Below are 21,152 nucleotides of genomic sequence, written 5' to 3'. Positions count from 1 at the left end.
AAATTTTCTCTTTATACTTGAGCCGTTCGCTGCACAAATTGATTAATTCCACTTTTTCAAATATCTTAAATTTAAGTGTCTATGCATTTGGTTTAGTCATAGCGTTTTATATTTATAATAAAATTCCTAAATAATAAAGATTAACACCGTTAAAAGACAAAATTTTGTTTACCATTGAATAATAAATAATTTATTTCAGAATCCTTTTTGATTAACTCCGTGCTCTTACGTAAATCGTTCAATAATTCAACTCAAATTCAATTCAGCCAACTGAATGTTTTCGGTAAATTTATTGATTCAAAATTTGAAATTTATATTATAAAGGTAATTAAAAAAAATATGTACGTTATTTCATCGCGTTTCTCTAAGTTTTGTTTTACGAAGTTAATCGAATTGCGCAGTGAACGGCTCATTTATTAGGAACTTTTTGACAAGAAAATTTGATTTAAGTTTCCTCTGAGAATGGGGTTGAACTGCAAGTTAACACCTTGTAAATATTAGCAAGAGAATGCCCTAAGAGAAAGATTAAAGTAGAAAACTTTTTTATTTTTAAGTAAAATGCAACTTAGATTAATAACGCCGAAGTAGGACTAGTACAAGGCTAGATCCCCTTTTTGCAAGATCTAGGATTTCTCTTCGTAGTACTGCGTATCATTTCTTGAAGACTCAATATGTCAGAGGTCTCATATCACAACTAAAGATCGCAACAGTAAGCATACGGTCATATAAAAGGCATCTGGCCGTGGCTTCATCAAAGTCAAGTTCTATGGCTAGTGACCAACGCTATATCTAGGACTAGTAAAAGTAATCTAGACCAACAGTGGATAGTAAAGTTGCAATTATAAATTTCTAAAGTAATTACTGTCCATCAGTTCTTGGCGAACGGTTCGATCAGATTATAGACATTGGCCTAAGTTTTAAGATTTCTTTAAATGCTTTACCTCTAGGTCAGAATTAGATTATGGTGTTCCTTCATAATTATATTATTTTGCGTTTAATTAAAATACCAATTATTTCTTTACCTTGAAAATGTTTCAATATCGTAATGTCTCCATTAATTCCAATTTTTAACTAAAACTTTTCCCGTCACGCCAAAATAAATGACCGATATGTTACACTGCATCATATGATTTAGACTTAGCTGGGTATTCCTTTTGGGGATAAAATAAGCACACGTGCAACTAGTGTACACGAGGCAAGCTGGATTTAAATCATGCGAGAATTCAGTAAGACATTATCTAATTCCTTCTCAGAATGAGCATTTAGTGAAGGTTATTGTTTTACATAAAAACGAATTGTTTGTTCCATCAGTGGGGGTCTGAAACAGTTGAGAGAGGTATTGGGTGATAGTGGAATGGAGGGGCTGATGCTATACTTTATATATTTTCGGAACACTAGTTTCCAGAAAGGCCTCGGAGAATTCCTTCAGTTTTTGCTTGCTTTTGACCTTGTATCAGAATTCTCTTTATTTTTGATTGAAGGTTTTATTCTTCTTTTGATGTACTTTTTAAAAATATATCTAATTTGCATTAGTTTCAAATAGGATTATTCAATAAATCACGTGATACAATACGAATTTTTAAAAATTAAATTTTTACTTCAAAAAGTAAAATATTTTGACTTCCCATCATTTCAAGATTTTGCCCAGGACGGGCCGATCGGCTAATGAACTAATTTTACTGTTAAAGTTATAATACTAATTTAAGAGCTGAAAGAAATATAATGTGTAGTCAAAGTTGGGTATTTTTCAACTTTACGCATTTTAGTGCATTTTTTTGACGGTCAGCTCTTTTACAACTGACCTACAGGACAGTTTTAATAAGGCTAAAAGTTTTTGTTTATTTATTTTTTCTTATTTCAGACGTTTTTGGTCTCGTAACTAGTCTACTTAAAGAATATAGTTTATCACCAGGACTGATAAAACTCTGGTTTGGACCTAGACTATTGGTAATTGTTATGAATCCGAAGTACATTGAGGTATCTAGTTTTACTATATTATATACATTAACTGCGATTAACAGTTTTCTAACGAACTTGCTATAGCTTAATAGAGTAGATTAGAATACCTGCGATTAGCGTTTTCAGAGGTATATACTCGAACAGCTGCTTGAACCAGTTGAGATACCTCTATGGCAAGGCTATTTTAGTAAACATAGAGACTATCTAATAGTTACACTACGATTTCTTTTTTCGATAATCGATAAATATGTATCAATAACTAGGAACCTTTTTTCGATACTTGTTCTGTAATATTATCAATTATTTCCTTATCAACATAAATATTCCTTTTTTGATCTAACTGCTTGTATCCCAGTAACGCTGATGGTACCCCCACTATTACTTGTAATAAATAACTTACTATTACGACAGTTGCAGGCTCTTGTTGAACATTATTATTTAAGGTAAACAGTTTTCAGCTGTATATTACCTTTTCGATTGACATTTAAAATAAATTATTGAAAGTTTAATCTACAATTTTATCTGCGAAACAAGCCTACCTTTTTATTTTTTGCTATTAATCGGATTTAGAAACTAGAGCAAAGACCAATTTGTGAAGTCTACGTTGCGCTGACCGGCTAGGCGAACTCGAGGAGCTTGAAGCAGTAGGATTGAAGAGTTCTCACTTGTCCCATTTCGTCTATGTCACTGCATCTTGAGTTAAAGAGGGATTTTACTGCAGTATAACTTATTTTGTTCTGCTTCTGGTTTTCAAATTTTCATGGCGACTCCACAAAAGGAATTCGAGCTACTTTTCAGTGATGCATTTATCAAATCTAGGTCACTGTCATCTTGATCAACACTGTAATTCTGCCGACCATCCCTTCAAAACTTCGTTCTTCCTCGTTATGAAGCGTAGGCATCTGCATTTCTACCTGCATTGTTCCTCAACTTAACTGCATAGTTTTCAATCAGCTTTTACCAATTTGATTTTGATGAAGTTGATAAATACCTAACTGTTGGGACTCAGGATGTTACTTCTCGGGGAGAAAATAAACAAGGCCTGTGAGGTTTCCCCAAGAGCCGCTCTCCAGCATCAAGAGTCTGATTAAAAGGACAGTTCTGAAGGGTGAGCTTTAGTGTGAGGGAAGCCACAATAGATCCAAAGGGGTCGCAGTGGCGTAGGCCTTGAGGCCGTTCTAGTTTAATCTAACCTAATCTAATCTAACTGTTGGGACTCACTACATTTTTGCACTCTATGAAGAAAATTGTTTACATTGGCTTGTCACGATAGGCAACAGAGAACAATGTTAGGAGAGTCCCGATAGTGTGGCGGAAAGCGTTTATTAAATACTCTTGGTTTCTGTGCGCATCATTTAAAAATAATTTATCAACAGACTTCTTTAGATTTCAAACTTCCAACTAAAGGTAGATTTGTTCAGTAGTTGCTAGTAGTATGGGCAGCGTAGTAGCCCCAAATTAAGAGCTAAATGAAAGTTTTCTCCGGGGTGCAACCGCCAGTTTTCGCCCCAGTATCAGAGTGAATAGAATGGCTCCATGCTGGATGCTAAAATAATCGCCCAAAAGACCTCTCACATTGTCCCTGATGTACGCAACAGGAATTGAAGACTAGAAACTCAACGTTTAAAGCTATCCCCGGCTATCAGCTCTTTCTTGAAACCTCCGCAGTTTCTGATGTAAAAGGTTATGTTTAAGATGTTAGCTACTTCTGTCCACACTTAATATAAAAAAAAAACCATAACTGAATTTGTTTTGTGAACTTTTATGTGAAAGCCAAGTATACAACCATTGTTCCTTCAGCGTTGTTTTGATACCCACTGGATCGTCAAGGTCTTCAAGAAAACACTTACTTTGCAGCATATAATTTCTACTGAATAGTTTGGAAAATTGATACTAACAACTTGATCAGTTCAGATGTAAGGCTAGTCTCAATTTTTCTAATGATACGGATGTCCCAATTGCTGCACATCACTATTTAATCAAGAATGCTGTATGCAGTAGGTATGTCAGCAAGGATTTTTAGTCTATATCGTGAATTTTTGCTGTAACATAATCTTTCAAGGTCTTGTATAGTCCCTTTCTCTTTAGTTCTCAGGAAAGTGAATTTGTTCTCGCCTGTAATACTTACAAAATTGAACATATAACCTTAAACGCTACATGCAAAGAAACTTTATTCATAAAACAAATAATAAATTCATAATTTGTAATCATAAAATTAAAATATATAATCTATAACATCAAATATTCATTTACAGACATTGTTGACAAGTACAGAAACATCGAAGAAGGATAAATTATACAGTTTTATTGGATTAGTCGGAAATGGTTTATTCGTTAGAAATGGTATTTTCTTAATTTAGTATTCAATACATTTTATTAAATAACAATAAGTACTTGATATTTTATTTTTTGGTCCAGGTCAAAGATGGGAAGAATTGCGAAAACCATTGAATAAATTGTTAACTAAAAAGATGATAGAATCTAATATTAATATGTTCCATGAGAAATCGCTGAAGCTCTGTAAAGTGCTGAAAAAATATTCTAATACCAAAGAAAGTTTAAATTTCAGACACTATTCAACCAATTTTACATTAGATACACTTTGTGGTGAGTAAAAAGAATTTTTTTTTTTTTTGGTGTTTTATGTTTATTTTGCTAAAATTTTTACTATAAATATTTTTATTCAAAACATTTATTGTGATTGCAAAATCAAAACATTCTCTACTAATTGCAATAATGTTTTGCTAAAATGAGTTTTTTTGTTTTTTTTACCTTTCCTTTAGCAAAGTGATTAGCCATTTTTTTTATCAATTAGGGAATTCAATCTCCTTGTTATTTTTATTAATATTATACTGCTGGTAAACTAATACAATATACGATAGTGGCACTTTAGAGGCCTAGTCACCACTCTCAAAAATAAAGAATATTTACCAAAAAAAAAAAATATTACGAATTCCAGATATTTTTTATTTTTGTTCATCTTTCGACCTTAGGATTAGATCATAATTGACAATAGCACAAGCCCAGTAGATGAAAGCAGTCCAGGCATACCCAAATAAAAGATTTATACAGTTAATTTATGCCAGAAATGTTAAATGATTATTTTTAATATATTATAGATTTATTACTGTTATTTATTTTCTTTCAGTTTCAAATTTTGGTCATGATATAAACGAACTAGAAAAGGATAATCGTAATATTTTTGAACATATGGAAAGGTAGTTTTGTTCATGAAAACTTATTGTAGTAAATATATATAAATATATATGTATATATAATATAAAAAAATAAGAGAAATAAAAATATTTAATTAAAATTTGATTGAATTGAAAGGATTGTAGATGAGATGACTAAAGTGATGACTAACATTATTCATTATTTCTACTTTCCATGGGTGAATTATTCGAAGAATGGCAGAAATTTAAAGAAACTATGCGCATCACTTTGGGAATTATCTTGTGAGGTATGGTCTAGTTTTTGTCAGATAAATAGTCAATTTCTTACGATGAGATAATAAATGTTTTTTAACCTCATGAAATTACTATACAAAGCAAATAATAATTTCCTTTTTTTTATTTTATTTTTCTTATACTTCAAGTCATTGCAATCAGTTATGAGCCTTTGAAACAATAATATTAATATATATATTTCTGTTTTTTTGCATTTTGAATTTTAGAAGAAGAGTTTTTAGTCCCTTTTTATGAAGTAGTAAATGGGAAACCTCATTCAATATTCAGTTAGCACATAAATCTTATTTTGGTAATGGGTTGGAACTATTCTGATTTTGCTGGGTATTCTTGAATTACACTCCATCTATAGAACAATTGAACAGCAGCACAGTTTTTCTAAGGAGAAACTATTTGGTCACTTTTATTCTTCTCAGCTCAATTAACTACGTGTTATTTTAATTTGTCACTTCATAGGCTTACCTAAAATACTTTTTTCTACAACCGTAATTATTTTGAGATTTTATTAAAAGCAGAAAGTAATCTTCTTTGTTATATGCCTGTAATTAAAAAATCAAAACAACAGTCTACATCTGAAAGAGTTGATAAAACGTAAAACCTATAATTTGCTGCTTCCCAACTTGTATAAGATTTATCTTTATATATTTCCACTATTATGACCAAAATTTTAAGCTTAAATTTTTTCAATACTATAATATTGTGTTGGTAAGGTTACAATGTTTATACTTCGTACACACATATCGTATGGATAGTTGATGGAAATATTTTTTTCTTAGATTTTCTACTAGCTAGCTGTAAAATTTGATTTTATACGGAGAGTAATTTCGCTGTAAGTAATCACAAACTAGGCACACACTATCACCACTGGATTGATGCAAATATATTTTCTCCCACTGTAAAGAGGTACCAAAAAATAAAAAATTCTGTGTAAACTCAAAATCAAAACCAAGCAATAATTACTTATTTTAACAAATTTTTAGGTACCTTTAGGCTTTTCGGGACCCTGTATCTCATTTGAAGTGAAGAAATTTATAATCAAATTATTGGGCTAAGAAAGAAGTCATCCTAAATTGATAGAACTTGTTTTTTTACAGATTTTGCAAGCTAGAATAGAAACTAGAAAAGAACTGGGAGGTAGGTTTTTTGCCATTGTTTACCAGAAATAAATTGTTTCACATTTTTATAAATAAAACTGTATTGCAGAAGAAACAGATGGGCAACCAACCTTCTACTCAGATGTGCTCATACAAAAAGCGAAAGACTATAAACTGTCTTGGGAAGAGACTGGAAAACTTGCTACCGATTTTCTTGTAGCTGTAAGTAAGAAATATTTAATGATAATAATGGGTAACCTTTTTGAAAATAGTTTAAATCATACTTCTGACGGAGAAACATTAATCAACTAAAAATGATAACAAATAGGGAAGGGAATAGCCACTCGTAGCGAGCTGGACTCCCTGGCTAGCTTGAATGTGGAAAGTCAACCCAAAGCAGTCTAAGGAGGAATCAGCTTTTTAGTTTTTATTATTAACCACAGGTTTTTGATATAATTATGGTAAATTTGATGTAGGGATTCGACACATCAGCTGTGACCATATCCTATGTTATATTGATGCTGGCTATGTTTCCTGAACATCAAGAAGCTGTCTATCAAGAACAACTTGATATTTTAGGAGAAGATCCTGAAGTGGCACCAACATGGGAACAATTATCCAAAATGGTTTATTTGACTAGAGTGGTAAAAGAAGTGATGCGTCTCTATTGCCCACCTGGAATATTAAGGCGTGTCGGAAATGATTTAGATTTAGGTAAGATTATCAACTAGAATTACTTTCAGTTTATGACTTTATTGATTTTGTCCTAAAACATGAAGATCTTAATAATTTTTAGTCTACATTACAATTTACATTTATTAAAGCACATTATAGGATTTATTTGTTTACCTGCTTTCAAATTAAAATTAAAAGAAAAATAGTTTATTTAACCGAGAATATAAATAAATGAAAGGGAAATAACACCTCTTATTACGCTGTTATTGCTTTCAAATTGCACAAATAAGTACCCTAAATAAAAGAAGCGTTTTAGATGCAAACGTGAGAACTTATACATTATTAAAATAAATAACGATGTATTTATGAAGCTAGTCGGTAATCAAACGCCAGCGCTGCTAATTTTTAATTTTTGAAGAAGATAAAATCTAAATTTTTAAACGTCATTCCACATTTTTTATTTTTTATTTTTTATCACTAAATGCATGCGAGATTTGTAAAAGAAGTCTATATTTATAGGAAAAGACTACAAACTTCCTAAGGGATGCACGGTTCTTATTTCATTCCACTCTTTACATAGAAACCCAACATTTTGGTCACAACCAGAAAAGTTCTATCCAGATCATTTTCTGCCAGAAGAGTGCGCAAAAAGGCCGAAAAATGCATACTACCCATTCAGCTGGGGACCAAGATCCTGCCCAGGTTAGTCAGAATGTTGTATATGCATATTTAATATTACAAAATAACAACAAACTTCTTCTGAGCATCCATGCTTTTTACAGCATAAATTTGTAAACATCTGCTTTGATATTGTTAATAAACTGGTCACTTTTTGTATATCTATTGCTGGATAAATATCTTCTTTTTTTTTTGTCCTCAGCTAACTTTGGATACATTGCTTAATTGTGTTAAAATGATAAGTGTCTTTTTTATTATAACGTATGTGGTACAGAAAACATGAAGTTTTAGATTTAGTAAAAAGTTTGGTTGTCAACAATAACTATATCATCAGCACTTACCCACAAATTTATATGTATTTCCTAAAAATAAAGCATCAAAGAAATACTGTTCCACCAAATCCTTAATGATAGAATGAATAATATGAGAGTTATCAATTAGCCTTGGCCGCAAATCTGTTTTGGTCTCAAAACATTTCCGGAATTCCTTCTTCGCACTAGATGCCATTGTCCGACTCATGATATAAATTTGTATTATGTTTATAGCATATATATTATACATTATGTTATGAATGTAGTTAGTGAAACTTCTTAACATTAACCCAAAGCCTTTAGAGAGTTAGTGGTTCTTTCCTTTATCATAACAAAGGGCCATTAATTATATTGATTGCATGTCTAAATTTGGATCTATGTTTCCGGAGAGGCTAACATAGAATTCTAACGATTTATTTATTTTTGTTCTTTGGACTTCGTTACGTTTCATATTTTTTATCAAATTTTCCCATCAGTCACTACTTTTTAACTTAAAGTAATCTTGAAATACTATTTAAAGAAAGAAACTGAAAAAAGAAGTGAACACAAGCTCTTGTCAACTTAGCACATATTCCGTCATTCTATCTAGGAACAATCTATCACAAGGAACGATCAGTGGAGACTTGTAATCAAATTTGGCGTAGATGAAAATGATATATGCGATCGAAAATTGTACTGACAGTTTTGGTAAATTCTTTGATACAATCAGATAAGTCGGAAGAATTACAATTGGGGATGGTTTATATCTATCTGTTATTATTGTTTTATTATTATTTATTTTTCTTTTCAGGTAGTGTTTATGCAATGATAGCAAATAAGACTCTTGTATCAACTTTAATAAGGGAGTATAAATTTGAAACTGACTTAACGTTTGACAATCTGGAATACAAGTATTCTTTGTTAGTAGAGGTCAGCCAAGGATTTATGGTGAGGGTTAAACCAAGAAAATGATAGAGACAAATTAACGTGAGCAATATTATAATTTTTTGTTTTTTAATGTTTTTTACTTAACCAGATTTTTGCAAGTAGTAAATAATTTTGGAGACAACAACAATGCCTTCCAGAAATTTTGTTTCACAGAATTCAGATTCTCTGTACTCACCAGCTCCTCTGTAAAAAAAATGTTTTTGTTTTTGGTGATTTTTAGGACATATTTTGGCCAGTATTTTGGTACCTAAGCATTCAACCGTGTTGTGAGACCTAAGCAGCCAATAACGGCAAAGGGATTTTGCGGCTATTCCTCGGGTTGACATCGGCCAAATCTCAACAGAAATTGAAAGCTAACTATTTTCTCCAAAGCTTAGTTTCAGACACATTTGGAGCCCTGAAAAATTTTTCTTCTCTCTTCAATGAATAGATCTATTTATTTATTTTTTCACATTAAATTATTTTATAGGGTTTCATAAATAATGGCTATTAGAAAGACTTCGCTTATTCTGAAATTATAAAAGATATTCGCCGATTATATATGAAATAGTTCGTCCTAATTCCTTTATTTCTTCAAGAAATGTTAGTTTGTTTTATTGACAATATAATGAAGATTTCAAATAAGATTCATTTGACATCATTATTAGGTCTGAAATAAAATTATGACTGGAAATCTGAGTTATGGTTATATTTTATAATTAATGTAAATATTGAAGAAATCGATAAATGGTTTCCAGCACTAACTGAGTGATGATACAAATTGTGATAAAATTATAATTAAATATGACAAATTAAATATAATTAATGTAATACACATAGAATTTATTATAAAATAAAAATAATTTATCACTGCAAAAATTACAATTCTATCCTTTGTATATTCTATATTCTATGCTGTGGTTTTCTATAAAATTTTTAATAATAAAGTTTTTACTTTTATTACATGTTTTGGTGATAACAACATCTTGTTGTCCTTCGTTCATATAAGATATTAGTGATTAAAAAGTAAATGAAAGAAATGTAATTTTGGATGAAAACGGATTAAGACAATTAAATTTTAACCTTTCCTAATGTTAAACAATTTTATCAGCAAAATAGTGTGGATGAAATGAACGAACAAAAAGTGGTAGCAGTGGTAATTGTAAAAAAATTCATTAAAATAAAATGCAGTCATGCTGTGATTAAGTATGAATTCACTTTGAAGGAGGAGAAAAGAAAAAACCAAACAAAGTAAATATCATTCTCCTAGAACAAAACTTCTAATATTGGCAGCCTGTTTACAGAAATTATATATGAAGAAATTTAACGGTTCTTTTGTATTTATTGTAAGCAATTGCTGAAATTTCTGCGAGTTGGAATAAGAGGTTGTACAATAATATTTTGTAATGAAAAAAGACCTAATCGATAAAAACGTTTTACACTGAAACAAGAAATGCAGTATGCAGAATCGTTACTTAAAGTCTTACAAACTAGACATATATTATCACTGTCAAAAATGTATGTATTATATAGTTTCGCTAATTTTACTCTGCAGAGAAGGATTTGAGCTACAATTCTTAATTTTGTTATACTGTAGCCCAAATTTAGATAACACTCAATATTTCCAAAATTAGAGACTAGTCTACATAAATCATTGTACTTGCTATCAATTACCTTCTCTACATTTTCGGAAAGATATTTATTTGTAAGTTTCATTGTTACGGATTTTCTTTTAGTTTTCAGAGGGTCTTTAGTTAAGAAAATATCAAGGCAATCAATAGAGGCCATTGTTTCCCTTATAAACGATATCCAATCATTAGGGTTTTTCTTTTGAACTGACTTGGACACTTGGACAGAATATTGTAGCATTTACGTGGTAGGCGAGAATTGTCCATTTCAAGTAATTTAACCAAAAGGTTATTCACAGTTTTGAATACATTAACTTAATTAGGTACCGCTCTAAATTCTACTCGGACAAGTGAGCTGGGAGTACATTTGGGCAAATAATTTTTCTTTTTTAATTCTTGAAGTTGGACTGTTTCCAATATGTCCAAATTGTTGTAATCCCAAACTTCTGCATAATACAACATCGTCGGTTTGAGAATGGTGTCAATCATTTTTTGCCTGGTTTCATGATTTATAGCCGCTTAGTTTACTAAAATTGATTTAAATTTACTGAAAGCCATCTTTCATCAACAGTCCCAAAGTACTTTGCAGTCTGAAAAAATTTATCTGTCGAGGTAAATGGGACTCCCAGATGCTGAAAACAGTTTACAAAATCAATTTGCTTGCCTTCATATGTCACGTTCTGAAATTTTTTGTATCTAGTGTTTCTAGAGAAGTACATAATTTTTGTTTTCCTAGTGTTAACGCTCAAACTGTTCAAGCTACAATATTGCGCCAAAATAGATAATTTTTCTTTCGCATCAATTACATAGTTTGCAAATATAATTATATCAACCGCATACACAATTAAAATAATGTCATTGTTATCATCCAATTTAACCCTAGCAGCATTCTTGGTGTTAAAAAATTCCAACATATCGGATATGAAAAGTTTAAAGAGGAGGCAACAAGGGTTCGCCTTGCAAAACTTCCGAAGTTATTCTAATATCATCCGTGCAACCTGAGCTTGTATTCTTTGCATATACTCGCATACTTATAGAGACATTTCAGAATATTTACCATCTTTAGGCCAAAGCTTAAGTTTTGCAGCTGAGTCCAGAATAAGTAATGAGAAAGCAAGTCAAACGCTTTTGAAAAATCCACGAAAATGACGAAAAAAAGAGAGAATCTTTAACTTAATATTAATTACATAGGAGGATATAAATATATTATCTTGGCAACTCCTTTCTGGCTTAAATCCGGATTATTGTTCAGGCAGCAATTGATTGGAGGTTTTCTGCCCAACCAGACGTTCCACGGGAAAGAATGTTGGTGAAGATTTTAGGAAGGCTGTTCAGCAATGGTATTTCCCGATAGTTGGCTGAATCAGTAAGACTGCCCTTTTGTATAAATCATTTTCATGGCAATAGATGACCATGACTTGGTAACCACTTCTTTCTCCAAAATAATATTAAATAAATTTAAAATGTAGGGCACCCAAGCCGGCGGTAGATTAGAATAAAATTCATAAGGTATTAAGTCCCTCCCTAGGGTTTAATCAGTCTTATATTTAGCATATCTGCCGTTTATTTTGAAAGTGGGGCAAGTCCATTTTCTGTTATTTCGAGATATTTAAGGTTTTGCGTTTCAATAAATTTAAAAATATTGGTAAATATTAATAGACATACGAGGTGTGTTCAAAAAGTAACGGGAATTTTCGTTTTTTGAAAAAAATATTTATTTATTCATCTACATTAATATTGTCGCCTTCAAAGTAGTCCCCTTCGCATACAATACACTTGTGCCAGCGCTTCTTCCAATCCTCGAAACACTTCTGAAACTCCATCTTTGTGATAGCTTTCAGCTCTTTCAGCGATTCGCTTTTAATGTCATCCATGCTTGTAAAACGACGGCCTTTTAATGTTCTCTTTATGTTTGGAAATAGAAAAAAGTCACATGGAGCCATGTCTGGCGAATATGGAGGCTGGGGCATCGTTAAAGTTTTGTTTTTGGCCAAAAATTCACGAACAAGCAATGAAGTGTGAGCAGGTGCATTATCGTGGTGCAAAATCCATGAATTGTTTTGCCACAAATCCGGGCGTTTTTTTCGGATTGCTTCACGCAAACGGCGTTGAACTTGTAGGTAGTACTCCTTATTGATTGTTTGACCTTGTGGCAAGAATTCATGATGCACTATGCCATTAAAATCGAAGAACACAGTGAGCATAACCTTCACATTCAACCGCACTTGTCGAGCCTTTTTCGGTCTTGGCGATCCAGAATGCCTCCACTGGGACGATTGAGCCTTAGTTTCGACATCATATCCGTAAACCCATGTTTCGTCACCTGTTATAACACGTTTCAGTAGATCCGCATCGTTGTCGACTTCATTGAGTGACTCTTGAGCAACTTCCATTCTCCGCTGTTTTTGTTCGAAATTCAACAATTTTGGAACAAATTTTGCTGCCACACGTTTCATACCCAAAACATCCGAAAAAATTTCATGGCATGAGCCAATTGATATGGCAACATCATCAGCGACTTCTCTGATTGTGATTCGGCGATCGTTCATAACCATTTCTTTCACTTTTTTCACGTTTTCATCGGTTGTTGATGTGCTTGGACGTCCAGGTCGTTCGTCATCTTCAACGTTTTCGCGGCCATCTTGGAAACGCTTATACCACTCGTAAATCCTTGTTTTACTCATAGCAGACTCACCATATGCCTTTATTAACATTTCACACACTTTATTACACTTTATTTCATTTTTTACGCAAAATTTAATACAAATTCTTTGATCCATTTTTTTTAACAAACAAAAATCGCCAAGCTCGAAAAACACGTCTAACCTTAACGGCTGCCACTTAAGAAGTAAACAATGAATATTACTGAAAATTTTATCGTACTTCAGGGGCATGTGTACCAACATAATAAAAAAAAAAAATTTACAATCAGACTCTCCAAACCCGCGAAATTTAAAAATTCCCGTTACTTTTTGAACACACCTCGTATTTTTTGTATTTTGTGATGTTAGATAATGTAAATTTATAATCCAATAGTGTTTATAGTGCTGGCTAAGAAAAATAAAGATTTATTATAACTAAATGGACTTGCCTCACTTTCAAAATTAATAAATTATTGTAATCGTTGATTTAAATGGATAATATTACAGTCGTATCAGTCTTTTTTTAACAATAAAAACAAAATACTAATCAATAGTTCAACTATTCTTCTTCTTTTGAATCATTTTGGTCCGAATTGCCTTCGTATTCAGATTCTGATTCCAAGATTCTTCTTTTATTACTGATTGTCATGGGTCTTATTTCTATAAACTGAATGCCCATGCCATCTAGCGGCGGGGTGACGAGGCTCGAATCGTAGGCTGCTTTGAATGTAATACTTGACAGTTATTCCATTGTTAATATTTTCATAAAGTTCTTCAGGATCACCACTATAATAATTCAATTAAGGAGTTTCGGCCATACATTGACTATATTCATGTTTCAACTCATTATTCCACCAAAATTTGGTTACAAAAACCAATTTCTAAACTTTTCATTTTCTCCTATCAATGCTTTTCTGTGCTAGCGTGAGACATACTATCCGTGTAGCCTCTACTAGCCAAGCTTTCCAGTGGAGCCGATAATGTTGCAGGCCATTTATTTTAGTCAGGACGTCTACGTCACTTAATTAGATTTTTTTTTATAAACTCAGAAAACGATAATAAAAAATTTATGACTGGATTTGGCATTATTCGTTCTTCCTTTTGACTTAATCAAAATTAATAAACAATACTTGTTAATAACCGGCAGACGGTTGTACCACGCCGTAGAATGTGTTGAATTTCATTACTCTTGTATTTATTAATTTATTAATGAAGCATTATTATTATTTCTTGGTGACAAAATTTTTTTTATACATTTTCGTTTTTCTACAGTGTTTCGCCAAAATTAATTTTTTACTTACTCATTCAGGCATGAAGTTTAATTAAAAACTTTTAATTAAAAAAAACTATCCTGTGAAAATTTTAATAGAAATTAAATTCAATGTAGAAAAGTAGGGGTGACAATAATTAGTTGATTTTGAATGCATTAGTATACCTGAATTTACCCCCACTCCGATGTAGGGGTTCTAATTCAAGGTCTTCATACTTCTTAAAAACTACATGATCGCAAATTGTATTCTAGTTTAATCTAAATCGATTACATTGATTTTATACGAAGATGGTTGTTTTTAGTATTTTTTGTTTGATTTTAGTGATATACGTTGCGAGGTTTATAGTACAAACCCTTCGATATGTAATTAGGGCGGCAAATTTAGTTGCTAATATACCTGGCCCAAAACCATTGCCAATTGTTGGAAATGCTTTACTTCTCTATCGTCTAAGATCTCCTGAGGGTAATATTTTATATAATTTATTCCGGCGAGGTTACAATTTACTATCATTTAATGAAATCTTTGTCCAAAATTATATATATACAGTACAACCTCGATTAACCGGCCCTCGGTTAACCGGGATTCGGATTAACCGGGATCATGTTGAGTCATCATAAGAACACCTCAGATCGGCGCCGTAACAAAAGTTAATTTTCGGTGGCGACAGGAAAAATTTTTTGTCTTCCGATGTAACATAATTGTAGGCGTGGCAGCAACTCTTTTATACCTGATTTTCTTGAAGGGACATTATGTATGTATGTAAAAAAAAACAAAAAACGATTGCCGTCTAAGACAGGAGTTGATCTCTGGGACAAAACGGAATTTTAATTTACATATTTTCACATAGGCATCTTACTGATGAGTCTACCTATGCACCCGTATAATACATACATACATACGAGGGTCGTTTGAAAAGTCCGTGCAAAAATAAAAACTACTTAATTTTTTGGGGTAAACCTTTTTTATTTTTCAACATAGTCTCCTTTTAGGCTTATACACTTCGTCCAACGCTGCTCTAGTTTGTTGATCCCTTCCGAATAATAGGATTTGTCCAAGTCTGAAAAATAGCCATTCGTTTCTGCAATCACCTCCTCGATTGAATAAAATCTTTTTCCCGCCAGCCATTTCTTCATATTGGGGAACAAATAGTAGTCCGAAGGAGCCAAGTCTGGAGAATAGGGGGGATGTGAGACGAGTTGGAACCCTATTTCCATTAATTTTGCGACCACAACTGCTGAGGTGTGAGCTGGTGCGTTGTCGTGATGGAAAAGGACTTTTTTGTGGGCCAATCGTGGGCGTTTTTCTTGCAGTTCGGTTTTCAAACGGTCCAATAACGATGAATAATATGCACCTGTAATAGTTTTACCCTTTTCCAGATAGCCGATGAGGATTATTCCTTGCGAATCCCAAAAGACAGTCGCCATAATCTTTCCGGCCGAAGGAACGGTCTTCGCCTTTTTTGGCGCAGATTCCCCCTTGGTAACCCATTGTTTAGATTGTTCTTTGGTCTCAGGAGTGTAGTGATGTATCCATGTTTCATCCACAGTGACGAAACGACGCTTAAAGTCCTGCGGATTCTTCTGGAACAGCTGCAAACCGTCTTTGCAACACTTCACACGATTTCGTTTTTGGTCAAGCGTGAGCAATCGCGGCACCCATCTTGCGGATAGCTTTGTCATGTCCAAATGTTGATGCAAAATATTATGTACCCGTTCATTCGAGATGCCCACAGCACTAGCAATCTCACGCACCTTCACTCTTCTGTCATCCATCACCATATCATGGATTTTATCAATGATTTCTGGAGTAGTAACCTCAACAGGGCGTCCAGAACGTTCAGCGTCACTTGTGCCCATATGGCCACTCCGAAAATTTTGAAACCACTTATAAACTGTTCTAATCGAAGGTGCAGAGTCACCATAATGTTTATCAAGCTTCTCTTTAGTCTCCTGAGGCGTTTTGCCTTTCATAAAGTAGTGTTTAATCAACACACGAAATTCTTTTTCGTCCATTTTTTGAAAATCACTCGACTTCCTCGATTCAAACGAATGCTAAACACAAAGAAATGGACCGATCTGACTGAAACTTGGTGTATGTACTTCCAAGAGATGCTACTAACTAAACAAAACCTCGATACGCGCCAGTGGTGCTATCTCTCTGACTTTGCCCGGACTTTTCAAACGACCCTCGTACATATGTACATTCATAGGTACAAATGTACTATGTAATACTGTGTATTCGGTTTAACCGGGATTTCAGTTTTCCTGGGTGGGTATAGCCGGAGGTCAGCCCGGTTAAATGAGGTTGTGAGTGCTCACTTTATAATATATAATTTTCAATATTTTGTTAATTTTTTTGAAAATGGCGGCAATGATTTTGCTTCAATTTGGGTAGTGCTTATCTTGCAACATTTGAGCCGTTCGCTGCACAAATTGATTAACTCTACTTTTCCAAATATCTTAAGTTTAAATATCAATGCATTTGGTTCTGTCATATTTTTTTTTGTATATAAATAATAAATTTCCTAAATAGTGAAGATTAACACCATTAAAATAATAAATTTTGTTTGCAATTGAATAATAAATAATTTATTTCAGAATCCTTTTTGATTAACTCAGTGGGCTTATGTAAATCGTTGCAATAATTCTACTCAAATTCAGTAGCAGGCGCTGAATTTTTTGGTAAATTTATTGATTCAAAATTTGAAATTTATATTATATTATAACGTAGTACGATACTTAAGACTGTACATTGACAAGAGACTCACGTGGAACCCACATACTCGACTGAAACGACAAGACGTGAACAGACGCTACAAGCTACTTACTAGACTACTTGACCGCAGATCCAAACTCGATTTGGAATCACAAACTGACAATTTACAAGAAGACACTGATATGGATATACGGAGCAGAAGTGTGGGGCTCAACCAAACCCTCGTAACTCCAAACGCCTGCAGACACTACAGTCTAAAATCTTACGGAAAATCCTGAATGCTCCTTACTACATCTCTAACCTTACCATTCACACTGACCTTTACATCACTGGTCACTGATCTAATAAAGTCTCGCAACCGCAAATAACACAGCCTCCTAGCTCTCTCCATCCTAATCCTCTTGTACCAACAGCTCTCTTCTTCTCACCTTTCAGACAATCCTCCTTGTCGCTTGAAGCGGAAGTGGCCTAGGGGCCAACTGATGTGAGTGTAATATCCAGTGAGAAAGAGTTCCATCAATGGGTGGTTGCTCTTACATGACATTCATGAGAACTTAACCACTTTCATCAAATTTACTTGATGCAACATTTGTTTCAGTTGTAAATGTACTATACATTATTTAATTTTGGAACAACAAGACCCAAAAAGGCCTCGGAGAATTCTTTCTTTTTTGATATATCGAGCTTTAGATAACCTAGCCCTTTAACCATCGTATGTACTCTTCTCTGTTATTTGCTAATTTTCTGATAGAAGGCCTAGCCTGACTTCGCTTTTACGCCAATCGCCCGATGTAATCCAAATAGCCCAATCTTAGTCTGCGGTCTTCTGATTTGGCCTCCATCAAGTACCTAATCTTCTTCTCACCGCTTCTCCTGCATCAAATCTAGGTCACTGTCACCTTAATCAACACTGCAATTCATGCCGACCATCCCTTCATATATTTTTAAAAATATATTTAATTTGTTATTGTTTCAAATACGATTAGTCAATAAATCACAACGTGATACGTTACGAATTTTAAAATTAAATTTTTACTTTAAAAAAGTAAAATATTTTGACTTCGCATCATTTCAAAATTTTGCCCAGGACGGGCCGTTCGACTAATGAACTAATTTTGTTGTTAAAGCTTTAATACTAATTTAAGAGTTGAAAAAAATATAATGTGCATAAGCCTAATTTTTTTTATTTTTTATTGCAGACAGTTTTAGCCTCGCAACTGGCCTACATAAAGAATACAGTTTATCACCAGGATTGATGAAAATGTGGATTGGACCTATACTTTTGGTATTTGTTTTGAATTCGAAGTACATTGAGGTATCTAGTTTTACTATATTACATTAATTACGACTAACAGTTTTGTAACGAACTTGCTATAGCTTAGGAGAGTAGATTAGAATACCTACGATTAGCGTCTTCAGAGGATTAGATTGGAGCAGCTGCTTGAATAGAATAGAATAGAAAAGAGATCCAATCAGCCATCAGTGAACCAGTTGAGATACCTCTACGGCCAGGGTATTTTAGTAAACAGAGAGACAATCTCATAGTTTGACAACTAAGATTTCCTTTTTTTTCTTCTTCTTCTTTGTGTTCGCTCTAATGCCTTTCAGCGTCGAGCTTTAGATAACCTAGCTCTTTAACCATCGTATGTACTCTTCTCTGTTATTTGCTAATTTTCTGATAGAAGGCCTTAGCCTGACCTCGCTTTTACGCCAATCGCCCGATGTAATCCAAATAGCCCAATCTTGGTCTGCGGTCTTCTGATTTGGCCTCCATCAAGTACCTAATCTTCTTCTCACCGCTTCTCCTGCATCAAATCTAGGTCACTGTCACCTTAATCAACACTGCAATTCATGCCGACCATCCCTTCAAAACTTCGCTCTTCCTAGTTATAAATCCCTAGGCTTTTCCTTCCTTCATTTGTACTCAACCAAACTGCATCGTTTTCAATCTGGTACAACCTATCTGATTTTGATGAAGTTGATACTATGTACCTAACTGTTGGGACTCACTACATTTTTGCATTTTATGTAGAAAAAGGTTTACATTGGCTTGTCACGATAGGCAACAGAGAACAATGTTAGGAGAGTCCCGATAGTGTGGCGGAAAGCGTTTATTAAATACTCTTGGTTTCTATGCGCATCTTTTTAAAATAATTTGTCAACAGACTTCTTTAGATTTCAAACTTCCAACTAAAGGTAGATTTGATCAGTAGTGGCTAGTAGTGTGGGCAGCGTAGTAGCCCCAAATTAAGGGCTAAATGAAAGTTTTCTCCGGTGTGCAACCGCCAGTTTTCGCCCCAGTATCAGAGTGAATGGAATCGCTCCTTCCATAATAATCGCCTAAAAGACCTCCCACATTGTCCCTGTTGAAGGCAACAGGAATTTCAGACTAGAAACGCAACGTTTAAAGCTATCCCCGGCTATCAGCTCTTTCTTGAAACCTCCGCAGTTTCTGATGTAAAAGGTTATGTTTAAGATGTTAGCTACTTCTGTCCACACTTAATATAAAAAAAACCATGACTAGATTTGTTTTGTGAACTTTTATGTGAAAGCCAAGGATACAACCTCAGTTTCTTCAGCGCTGTTTTAATACCCACTGGAAAGTCAAGGTCTTCAAGAAAACACATTCTTTACATCTTATAATTTGTACTGAATTCTACAGCTAGTTACTTCTTCAACTTCTTGACTGTACGGTCCAGTTTGGTAAATTGAGACTAACAACTTGATCAGTTCAGAATAAGACTAGTCTCAATTTTTCAAATGATGCGCACGTTTCTATTGCTGAACATCGCTATTTAATCAATAATGCTGTATGTAGTAGGTATGTCTTCAAGGATTTTTAGTCGATAAGTGTCGATATCGTGAATTTATGATATAACATAATATTCCTGGGCCTTCCTCTTTCGTTCTCAGGAAACTCAATTTGTTGTCGTCTGTATTACTTCCAAAATTGAACATATAACCTTAAACGCTAGTTGCACAGAAACTTGATTCATAAAACAAATAATATACTCGTATTCCTAATATGTAATCATAAAATTAAAATATATAATATATAACATCATATATTCATTTACAGACAGTGCTGACAAGTACAGAAACATTGAACAAAGGTGGTTTCTACAGTTTTATTGGATTAGTCGGAAATGGTTTATTCGTTAGAAATGGTATTTTCTTCATTTAGTATTCAATATATTTTATTAAATAACAATACTTTCTATATTTTATTTTTTTGTCCAGGTCGAAAATGGGAAGAATTGCGAAAACCATTGAATAAATTGTTAACTAAAAAGATGATAGAATCAAATATTAGTATGTTCCATGAGAAATCCCTGAAGCTTTGTAAAGTGCTGAAAAAATATTCTAATACCAAAGAAAGTTTAAATTTCAGACACTATTCAACAAATTTCGCATTAGATACTCTTTGTGGTAAGCAAAAAAGTTTTCTTTTTTTTTAATGTTAATTTTGATAAAAATTTTACTATAAATATTTTTCTTCAAAGCAGTTATTGAGATTGCTAGAGTCAAAACATTCTCTACTAATTGCAATAATGTTTTGCTAAAATAAGTTTTGGCTTCCAAACTTTTCTTTTGCAAAGTTTTGGCTTCTGATCCACTAGAAGCGTAAGACATATTTGAACATAAATATAACTTAAGTACTGCTATAATTGCAAGCATGGGATGAATTTAAGTATTGTAACATGTAATAGGCGCTTGCATTCTCTAATATAAAATCATTCCATGTTTACAAATTGATAAAAAGTCTGCCAGACATGGATCAGTTTTAGTATTAGTTCAATTCAATA

General features: G+C 33.2%; 1 protein-coding gene across 6 annotated transcripts in view; it reads left to right on the top strand.

Moving 5' to 3' along the window:
• The window catches only part of LOC141447119 (cytochrome P450 4V2-like), a 37,545-nt gene that overhangs the window by 287 nt on the left and 16,106 nt on the right, over positions 1 to 21,152 (top strand). For 2 of the 6 annotated variants that reach the window (XM_074114325.1, XM_074114324.1), the window contains exons 2-4: positions 1,862 to 1,977; positions 4,215 to 4,302; positions 4,378 to 4,566. In XM_074114325.1, the coding sequence (XP_073970426.1) occupies positions 1,862 to 1,977; positions 4,215 to 4,302; positions 4,378 to 4,566 (393 nt within the window). Of the gene's footprint in view, positions 1 to 1,156; positions 1,482 to 1,861; positions 1,978 to 4,214; positions 4,303 to 4,377; positions 4,567 to 5,107; positions 5,178 to 5,292; positions 5,423 to 6,520; positions 6,561 to 6,629; positions 6,743 to 6,996; positions 7,235 to 7,714; positions 7,898 to 8,974; positions 9,151 to 9,331; positions 9,777 to 14,802; positions 15,094 to 17,228; positions 17,313 to 18,545; positions 18,662 to 20,425; positions 20,514 to 20,586; positions 20,776 to 21,152 lie in introns of those variants that run through there. The other 4 variants (XM_074114327.1, XM_074114323.1, XM_074114328.1 and 1 more) reach the window with 4 other exon arrangements.

Source organism: Rhodnius prolixus, unplaced genomic scaffold (assembly GCF_049639745.1).
Source record: "Rhodnius prolixus isolate KJV_2025 unplaced genomic scaffold, Rpr scaffold_7, whole genome shotgun sequence".
Taxonomy (NCBI): Eukaryota; Metazoa; Arthropoda; class Insecta; order Hemiptera; family Reduviidae; genus Rhodnius; species Rhodnius prolixus.
This window is presented reverse-complemented; position numbering and strand designations above follow the sequence as displayed.